Below are 11,006 nucleotides of genomic sequence, written 5' to 3' on the forward strand. Positions count from 1 at the left end.
AGGTAGAGCAGACGAAAACGTCTGCTCTACCTCAGCTTGCAGCAGCTTTGCAGGTAGAGTGGACAGCCATTCCACAGGATGTGATTCGTCATCTCATCGCTTCCGTGGGCAAGAGATGCCAAGCAGTTATTGATGCTTACGGGGGGCATACTCGTTATTGACGTTGAGTGATGTTAAACTTCACCTTGTGAGCGTGGACTTCGCCTTTGCAGACTTTGGATGTTCAGCAGTGAATGTGCAAAGTTTCACACATGTCATACAGAACTACCCGGAATAAACTTTTTAACAATTTATCTCATATTTTGCCTTTTGCGTTTCTTTTTTTGAAGAGTATATTATTTATTCATCACGATCTCTCTCTCAATCTGCTTAAACTGAAAGATTGAGTTTACACTATTCGTATTATAACGTTACGTTTTGTATAAATTAAGGTTTTCGCGTTTCAAACAACAGTTGCGTTTTGTTATCACCTTTGTTCAATTTATTTTTAGCTTAACAGTCCTGAACATATGTTTTACACGAACTTTTAACTTTTGTTTTAGATATCGATGTATTTGAATACTAGTTAAAGTTAAAAAAAGAGACATTTTGGTGTCATAAAGGATTTGATTTCCTGGAATTTATTTTAAATGTGCTTCATTTTATGTTGACTGTTTGGTATAATAACGCGTCTAAGTCGTACTATCTCAAAATATAATATTTTAAGACTTTATAAAAAATTTCGCCAGAGACGAGAAAGTTGTGGTCGTAAGTAGGATTCGGCTATCTGAGAGGAATCGAACCCCTGGTTTAGTGTTGTAAATCCGTAGACTTACCGCTGTTCTAGCGGGGAACCGGGCTGAGAATGTAGGAGGCTCTAGGTTTGTTTTGTTTGTTTGTTTGTTTTGGAATTTCGCACAAAGCTACTCGAGGGCTATCTGTGCTAGCCGTCCCTAATTTAGCAGTGTAAGACTAGAGGGAAGGCAGCTAGTCATCACCACCCACCGCCAACACTTGGGCTATTCTTGTACCAACAAATAGTGGGATTGATCGTAATATTATAACGCCCCCACGGCTGGGAGGGCAAGCATGTTTGGCGCGACCCTCAGATTACGAAGCGCACACCTTAATGCGCTAGGCCATGCCGGGCCCAAGGCTCTAGGAAGACAGTATGTGCTTGTGAGTTTTTCTTATAGCAAAACCATATCGGTCTATCTGCTGTGTCCACCAAAGGGAATCGAACTTTTGATTTTAGCGTTGTAAATCCGAAGACTTACCGTTGTCGCAGGTGGGGATTCTGGATGAAGAGTATTCATTAGCTATGGAGAGAACCATGTCAGCGTTCTTTGTCCAAAATCAGGTCCAAAAAATTTTAAGATTGCTTTGCTAAGCAATTCTGTGTGTTATTAACCTGTTCAGTGCCGTAGACCAGATAACTTGTCCAAGCCGATCGGTAACACAGTGCCACGGACGAGTTAATTTGTTCTCAATACTACCTAACTTCAACGCTAGATGTCAGCACTATACATGCATTTGACCTACTTATAAATTGTTTCACTTTCGATTCAAAATGGCGTCACGAAAAATGTTACAAAATGAAGAAGCATTAGAGTTATATTTTGAACTTGGTTCGGAGTTGCCGGAGCAGCTGAAATACTTGGCAGTCAACAGGTTAAAGCAATCTTAAGTGGTTAAACTCAATTTGCAGGAGAATGAAAGCAGAGAACGTTCATGGTTGTAGCCAATTGTCTGAACATCCTCAAAATTATTGGAGTGGTCTTTATATAACCTCAAAATGGGTTATGGACAAGTATTCGGAACTGCAAAGTATTGTGTAAAGTTACTAAGGACCGAGAGAGTTGGCGAAATATACGTACTGGACATAATTGAGCGAAGTTGTTTACAACATTGGGCAGACAAAGTGACATGTACCTACAAAGTGTTAAATCACACATATTCAAGTCTGTATTTAGTGGTGAGGTCACTATGGAATGTCACAAGCAAGTATGGATTCACACGTTGATGTCACATATTATGTGCCGAGACGCGTTTCAATGTTGGTTGCATATTGCAAAGATGTCAACTATTTCAAATGACTGAGCGTAATGATTGTTGACAGAGCCCTTTATCATTTGTGGCTACTAGACCTGACCAATGTCTCTAAGCTGTTTATTATTATATTATTATTATTATAACTGTTATTATTTATTACTGCTATACATTGCTCATTTGACTGTGTTTTGTGTATTTAATAAATAAATTAAAAAAAATATTTTGAAATTGTCTTTTATTTAGTTTAGAGTAACAAACATACTGGTAAAACAACATTGAACATGCACAAACAGTAAGCAGAAAAAGCCTTTGTGTAAGGACTAGTTTATATCATCTTTATGACACTTATTGTAATAGTTTTGCAGCTGTTGCAGCCTTTGCTTTCATGAGAATGTCTCTGGATGGTTGGGAGTTATAACAACATTGTCCATTTGACTGCATACACATCTTGTGTGTTATAATACTGCTCAGAACTGAGGTGCTCAAGTTTGGTCTGAACTTGCTTTTCTTTTAGTCACTAAACTAAATATCATTTCACTGTCAGCATTAGAATGGAAGATTGTAAGAATTCCAAGCATAACCCTACACAGAATGTCATACTTCTGGTTACCATTTCCATCCTTAACTGTAGACACCTGAACCCAAAACTTGTCAACATTCAACTGAAGGACAGTTTATGAGAAAGTGTCAGTTTGATAGTTCAAATATTGCCCTTCCAACTTGTCAATAGTGTTGTGCTAATGTATATTGATAAAAACAGAATACCTTCTGTGAAGAAGCGTAGAGAAGAGAAATCTTTGCTGACTTTCAGTTTTGGATCAGCAACCTCTGCGTGAATCAGAAGTTCATCATTTAGAGGGAAATGTTTCATCATGTAATATGTAGCTGCAATGTAGTATTTCTTGACATTGGTGTAGGAGCTGATCAGGTCCAGGTCCTTTTCATAATACCTTGGCAGCATTTCCAATAGAAACTGCCTCATCAGATTTGTGTAAGGATTCATTGTTGTAGTCAAGTTCAGTGATGTTGCCTTCAAAATATTCTGGCTTGATGTATCTGACAAGTATATTTTTAACTTGTGTAATCAGAGTTCTATGCATAATGTGTATGTAAGGTTCTTCTCTTTGCAATATCAAATTGGCTTTCTCAAATAGAGTAACTGCAGGCTAAAGAAAAATACAAAATAACAAATTCATTTGGTTGTCCAAGAAAACTGTTAACTTATCTAACTTGTTCTGTGCATAACTTTTCTTGGTTAGTTCCTTGCTAGCTTTCGCTTTCTTTTCTTTTTTTCATTGATTGTCTCTTCTTTAATTCAAGGTCAGACTGCCTGAACATATATTAAGTTATATCAAATGTTTCTTTGTCTGCTTTTGGAGACTGTTGTCTTGTGTCTCTGTGTAACTGAGAGGATGTCTTGACTGTGTCCCTGTGTGACTGAGAGGATATCATAACTGTTAAAGTCTTGCTGCCTGACTGAGCTGCATATTTAGATCCTTTTGAATCTAGTTTTTTTTTCCCCTTTTTACAGTGAAAATACTTCTTCAATGGCTTCCACATGTCCAATATTCTGTTGAGGCACACCCCAAGTGATAGCCATCTTGTGTTAACAAGTTGTAAAATTTTTCTTGTTTCTTTGTCATACAATCCTTGAAACTCTTTGAAATGTTGTTTTCTGCTAGCACATTTGTCCAAAAAATAGTAGATATCTATTAATATATCAGAAATTGGGCAGGGCAGTTCTATGAAAGCTTTCTGGGCAGCAATATTCATGAGGTGACAGGCACAGCCCATGAAGTAAATGCGAGGCTGTCGTCTTGAGATGTGTCTCATCACACCTTTACCTATACCAGACATAACTGAGGCATTGTCTTAAGAAAAATTAAGACTGTTTTCCCATGGAATTTTCCTCTTTGTCAGTTCGTGGTCCAAAAGCTTGAAAATATTCTCTCCCGTTGAAGCTTCTTTCCATTCCACCATTGTCAAAAGAAAACAAATAATTTTTCCAAGCAAAGGGTCAAGATATCGTACAACCACTGGATACAGTTTTAAGTCATCCATGTATGTCGACCCATCTGTGGCTAAACTGTAAACACTGTTAGTAAGTATACTTGAAATCATTTTGTCATTTTCATAACCCAACATTTGTACAATGGCTGTAATTTTGGTTCTAGCACAGCCATATTTTTTTACTATATCAGAGTTTGGGAACATTTTTCTGAATAATTTATATGCAAAAACGGCTCGTTTGGGTTGAGAAAATATTTGAAATAGTGCTTAAATATAGAAAATTTCGAATTTTTGTTCCCTCTATATAATTAGAGCTCTAAAATTTCACGAATTAGAATTATGTAATGTGTTGCCAAGTGCATAAAAACGCAAATAGGCTATCTGTTCACGGCGGATAAACGAACCCCCGATTTTAACATTAAGTCTGTGAACTTAAAATGCGTAACACTGACATACTGCGAAATTGAATTTTGTCTAAATTAGTGTCTTGATTAAAAGAAACAAAATCACTGAAATTATTGTAAAACAAAAATTTTAAACATGTAGATCAATCTATTTTGAGGTGTGATTTTATTAGACAAGCCTATTATGAAATTACTTTGGTATAATACAATTCAAATAATTTTAGTATTTAAATGTATTAACTCCTCTTGGATTGGACGTAACTAAACATTGCTAACATTTATCAGTGTGATTACAAATACTTATGAACAGAGAAATGTATAGAAGTTAAATATAATTAACTTAAATATACATCCAACACAAGTTGTTAGTATAAAAGTATAAATTTAATTAACTTTACAAAACCTGAACGTGTTTTAACACTGAAAGTCACTAAAACACTTATATTACACAAATTCATATTGTCAAATTACAAGTTTATTGTTAGTAGTAGAACGGGTGATTTTCAACACCTTCTCTGCAAGCCCTGTAACAACCGTTGTAGCAACAAAGCTGACGATAAGGACATTCTTCATCATTGCTACACTTATCTCCGAACTTTAATAACGACGGGCAAACTCTAATCTTCAGAACAAAAGGGCAATACAAAACTACAATGAAACAGGATAAAAACCTTTTAGTAACGGTGTATCAAAACGTTAATTGAACAATACATTGCTTAAAATGAACAGTATTCCTTTAAAATATTTTAAGTTGATGTCAAAAAATTTTCTGCGATTGAGACGTTTATTTATCTTTCAAAAATAACCTACCATACAAATTATATCTTCTAAAAATGTTAAATTAAGAAACGCTAAAATCGTATTTAGTCTATAACTAGATATTAAGCCTAAAATGCTTTAATTTTATAGAAACATTACTTGTGTAGGATGTTAAACAAGAACCATGTCACATCTAATATTGTACATTACAACGTAAAATTATTTACCCACAACGAATAGTGCTACATTTTGATGAAATACAAATAAAGTAAACAATTATTTTTAATGAACATTTTTTTTATTTAAAACTAATGATCAAAGGAGGTTAAACGTCAGCAATACCTGCAAAGAAAATATGCAAGTTGAAATTTGTTGATAGTACAAATATTCAGCTCATTAAGTCAGTACTTGGTGGAATCACCTTTAGCAGCAATTAATGTTAAGTCTTTCTGGATAGGTCTATTAATGTTAAGTCTTTCTGGATAGGTCTATTAATGTTAAGTCTTTCTGGATAGGTCTATTAGCTTTACATGATGGGATGGGCTCATATTTGCCCAATCTTCATGACAAAATTGCTCCAGTTCTGACAAATTCCTTGATAAACGTTGAAGGACTACAATCTTTAAGTTTCACCATAAACTTTCTATCGTATTCAAGTCGAGACTTTGACAAGACTACTCCAGGATATTTACTTTTCTTTTGAAACCACTCCAATGTTACTTTGATTTTGTACTTCGTATCATTATCCTGTTGAAATGCAAATTTTCGACACAAGCAGTTTTCCTCTAGGATTCACCTGTATTTGGCGCCATCTACCATACCTTTAATTCTCACAAACTTCCCAGTCCCTACTGATGAGGACCATTCACATAACATACTGCTACTATAATACATGACAGATAAGATGATGCTGACTAATTGATATACTGTGTTGGGTTTGTACCAGGCGTTACGCTTTGAATTCAGACCATAAAGGATACGTTTTGTCTCGCCGGACCACACAATCTTACGTCACACGTCTGTTGTATCGTTTACATGCATTGTTGCAAATTCCATACAAGATTTAAGGTGATTCTTTTCCAGTAGTGGCTTCTTTCCACTCGTTTATAGAGGACAGCTTTGTGTACGGACTAGGATATTGTTGATGTATGAACATTAACTTCAAATCTCAGACATGGAACTCAAAATCTTTAATTGTCACTACTGGCTTCATAGTTGCATCCCTAACCAGTTCTGATCTGGGTGATATGAAGCACATTCTACTTTCTAATGAAGTGCACCATATTCTATTGGACAGACACTTTGTAATTTTCTTGTAACCTTATTTTGATATGTGCTTCTCTAACCCTCTCTCTTATCTTGTTTGGAAAATTCCTTGATCTTCATGGATGACATTGCATCACTATGCATGCTGTGGCTTCAACAGATCCATTTACTCTGAAGTTAAACCACTTTGATTACACATACAGATACCAATAAACTAATTTTGGGACCTTTCAAAAGTAATCTTTTGCATCTGAACTGATTTAAAAGTTGCTGTTGCAAAGGGTTTGAATACTTACTTATACAATTGAGAATATTGAAACTTTTTAAAAAATCTAACTTACATAATATATGCGTTTTATAGTAGATTGTGCAGATCCTAAAGTCCTCTTAGAAAGTTTACAATGATTGCAAGTTTAGTCGGCAAAAATATGTGGAAACTTTGTAAGTGAGTGAATATTTATGCAAGTCACTGTACACTTCAGAAAAAACTAAAATACACTGCTGATATTTTATCTAGTTTGTGTTACATCTGTGTAAAATAATCTTTTAGAAAAAGTTTACAAGCCAAATTTACACCAAAAGCTTCTAGATTTGACACTAACCATTGCAGTTAAAGAAATCGCAGAAGAACGCCTGGATGCATTTTTCAACAGTTGATATAACTACGTTTCCACACCACTGTTTGTTAAACGTGCAAACGTCTGAAGTAACCATCTCTTCAGAAATGAAAGATCCTGCAAACCGTAAATTTTAAATCATTGTAAAGAAAAATGGAAAATAAAAGCAACTGTAAATAGGAATATTTTATTTGAAATACTGTATTAAACTTAAAAGGTATCAAACAAATGCATATATCCGATACCGTGCCTATAAGAACCAAGACTTTTGTATACAAGAAAATGGCTTGAGCTTAGGTTTCCATACAAGCCAAATATCTTAGGTACATTATTTAATAAAACACCTTGGGTGAAAAAAATAAAATTGCTAGTAAAAAAAGATTCAATGTGCGATTTAAAAGAACCGAATCAAAATTAGCGGTCAAACTTTTAGTTACTCATGTCATTTTTTGTTCAACTTTGAGCACGATGGTGGGTAAAAAAAGTGATGAAGTTGTAACAAGCTACGAGATAAAATATATTGGTTACAAAGCATAAACAATGCTGTATCATCTATATAAAAAAAAAAAAATGTTGTTTATAGAGGAAAGTTTATACCAACAAAAACAATATTTACAATAAAATTACAATGGTTTCCCTTTAACACTTACTCGATCCAAGGAAGAAAAGATAGCTTTTGATCATACAAACTTTCAACAACGTCCTAAGAGTTCTTTCATCTCTGTTACAGTCCCGATGCTTGTTAATATTTTTTGCACCGTCTTCCTCTTTCCATGTCTTCTCTTTAGCATATTTCTTTTCAATCCCGGCCAATGTTTTAACTGCTTTCTCACTTGGCAGATTTACTTCACTAATCTCCTCTTCCAACGTTTTTCTATGTGCTTGTCGACTGATATAACGGCTACTTTCCTCTTTAGTTGTTTTAGGTGTCTGTAATTCCAATTTTCCTCCTGTTTTTTTACCCTGCTTACCCGTTACACTTATCTCATTTACCATTTTGTTCGCTATTTTGTCTTCAGTTTCTTCTCGTGGATATATATTTGAAGTATTCTCCGTTAGGTTCTCTTTATTATGTAGTGAAGTTTCGTCCAACTTTCTGTTTACACCCGTTTCTTTAACACTTGGCTTTTCGATTTCATTTAATTGTATTTTCGCAGTTTCGTTCACGATTTTATATGGCTCATTTTCATATGCTGCATCTGGATTGCTTGTTGTTTGAACACTGCTGGGTTCTTCTTTATTGTAACTGTCACTAAGGTTCCACATTGTTTTATATTTTCCTTTGGGTGATTCAGCATTCCTTTCTCTCTCAGTTGTACTCTGTGTCACCTGCTCTGCATTTTCAAGTTCTTCAGTTGAAACGCTTGTTTCTTCATCACGTAGCGTGGCTTTTTCTATTTCTTTCGGTAATTTTTCATTTGTAACAGCTTCTAAATAAGTCTGTTTTTTTAGTTCCATTTTATCATAGTGTTCAGTTTCGCGGTTGTAGGACGTTACTCCCTTCATTTCTGTTTCCTCTGCATCCTCTCTCACAATCGAATAGTCAGTTTCAAATGAAAAACGTTCATTATTATCTGGTAGTCTAATTTCTTTTATTCTATTATATTTCCTGTTTATTTGCGTTTCAAATTTGTTTGTTGTTGACAGCGCAGTTGATTCTTTCTCATTCAAAGCTAAATGCACCGTTTCAGAAACAACTTCTTTATCTTCAGTTACCTTTCCTCGAGAATCTCTGTTTATTAGATATTTACCTTTTTCCTGCTCGTACATTCCATTCGGCAGTCTATCCACGATACTTGTAACACTGTCAGTGGTCTTCAATGTTTCTTTGCTATCCTCACTTAATATATTCAAAACGTTGTGGCCATAAACTTTTTTCATTTGCTTTTGATTATTTTCATTTAAAAAAGAAGTCAAGGTTTCTGTAATACTTTTGTTCTCTACACCATATTTCTCTTCTTTGGCACCATTTATTAGATATTTATGCTCTTGTATCACTTTCCCAATAAAAAATTTCTCCGGCTTTGATGCAATTTCATTGATTTCATTTCCTTGGTACTCCTCATTGGTTGAACGATTTGTTACGTATCCGTTAGTGTTTGTTTCCATTTGCTCTTGTATTTTGTTTCCACTCGATATTAAATCCTCTGTTCTCGTTATTTTATTTTCTGTTGTTTCTTCATACTCGTTTGTCTCAAATTCCAACAGGTATTTATCCATATTTGTTTCTGTGTATTCTTGCCTTTCATTTTCGGTCATTAATGGATCACTTATTTTAATTTCAATTCTATTTGTTTCTTTGCTCTCTTTAGTTCCATTTTCACTCAATGACAAGTCTTGCGTTTGTTTAATAATTTCAATGCCTTGCGTTGTGTTTACGAAAGCAACTTTCTCGGAATCTGTTACGTATTCATGTGTATTTGTTTCTCTGACCTCTTTATTTCCGTTTAGTAACGAAACTTGCATTTGTTTTAAGGCTTTGTTCCCAGCTTCGTCTTTGTACAACTTTTTCTTCAAATACAGTGTTATGTATTTATCAGTTATCTTTTTATTCTCTTCAGTTCCGTTTTCTGTTTTTCTTACCAAGTCCTCAATTTGTTTTATGTTACTGTTCCGCGTTGGGTTTCCGTAACTTATTTCCTCTAAATCCAATATTCTGTATGCATCTGTATTTTTGTTCTCTTTAGTTCCATTTTCACTCAATGAGTCCTGTATTTCTTTTATAGTTTTACTTCTCTGTGTTGTATTTTGGAAACCAACTTCTGAATACATTATTCCATATTCACCTGCATTTGCTTTGTTCTCTTTAGTTATATTTTCACTGAATAACGAATCACGTCTTTCTTTTCCAACTTCACTGTTCTGCATTGCATTTTCAAAACCTATTTTCTCCAAATTCAGTATTACGTATCCATCTGTATTTTTTTCTTTAATTCCATTTAGTAACGAAGTTTGTATTTGATTTACCACTTCGTTGTTCTCCGTTTCGTTTTCGTACCACATTTTCTCCAAAGCAAGTGTTACGTATTTATCTGTTTTTGTTTTTTTGTTCTCCTTGGTTCTATTTTCACTCGCCAATGAGTCCTCTGGTTGTTTCATAATTTCACTGTTCTGCGTAGTGTTTCCGTAGCTTATTTCCTCTGAATCCATTATTCTGTATTCATCTATATTTTTGTTCTCTTTAGTTTCAGTTTCACTCAACGAGTCCTGCATTTCTTTTATAGGTTTACTTTTCTGTGTTGTATTTTGGAAACCAACTTCATCCAAACCTATAATTCCGTATTCACCTGTGTTTTTTTTTTTGTAGTCTTTAGTTTTATTTTCACTCAATAGTGGATCCTCCATTTCATTCACAAAGTAATTGTGTTTTGTTGTATTTTGAAACCCACTTCCTCCAAATCAATGTTACCTCATTTGTTTTATTTTCACTCAGTTTGCATTTCTTTTTTTTTTGTAGTCTTTAGTTTTATTTTCACTCAATCGTGGATCCTGCATTTCATTCACAAAGTCATTGTGTTTTGTTGTATTTTCGAAACCCACTTCTTCCAAATCCAATGTTACCTCTTTTGTTTTATTTTCACTCAGTGGATCCTGCATTTCTTTTACGTCATTGTGTTGCGTTGTGTTTTCGAAACCCACTTCCTCTAAATCCAATATTACCTCTTTAGTTTTATTTTCACTCAATCGTGGATCCTGCATTTCTTTTACAACATTGTGTTGCGTTGTGTTTTTGATACCAACTTCCTCTAAATCCAATATTACCTCTTTAGTTTTTGTTTTTTCGCTCTCTCCGTTATCACTCAGTAACGAGTCCCGTATTTTTTGTATTGCACTGCTTTCCGTCTCCTTTTTGAGCTGGTTTTCTGTACTCATTAAGTATGCTTCTGTAGTGGTTTTAACTTTCTTTTCGCGCTTCTCG

General features: G+C 34.5%; 1 protein-coding gene across 1 annotated transcript; it reads right to left on the minus strand.

Moving 5' to 3' along the window:
- Positions 1 to 4,807: 4,807 nt before the first annotated feature.
- On the minus strand, positions 4,808 to 10,515 carry LOC143249006 (uncharacterized). Its single transcript, XM_076498153.1, has 3 exons — positions 7,738 to 10,515; positions 7,073 to 7,204; positions 4,808 to 5,093 (listed from the first exon to the last, which is right to left on the minus strand). Exons 1-3 carry the CDS (start codon positions 10,430 to 10,432, stop codon positions 4,927 to 4,929), a joined length of 2,994 nt encoding a protein of 997 aa, XP_076354268.1. The 5' UTR covers positions 10,433 to 10,515; the 3' UTR covers positions 4,808 to 4,926.
- Between the last annotated feature and the right edge of the window lie 491 nt (positions 10,516 to 11,006).

Source organism: Tachypleus tridentatus, chromosome 1 (genome assembly GCF_004210375.1).
Source record: "Tachypleus tridentatus isolate NWPU-2018 chromosome 1, ASM421037v1, whole genome shotgun sequence".
NCBI classification, from domain to species: Eukaryota; Metazoa; Arthropoda; class Merostomata; order Xiphosura; family Limulidae; genus Tachypleus; species Tachypleus tridentatus.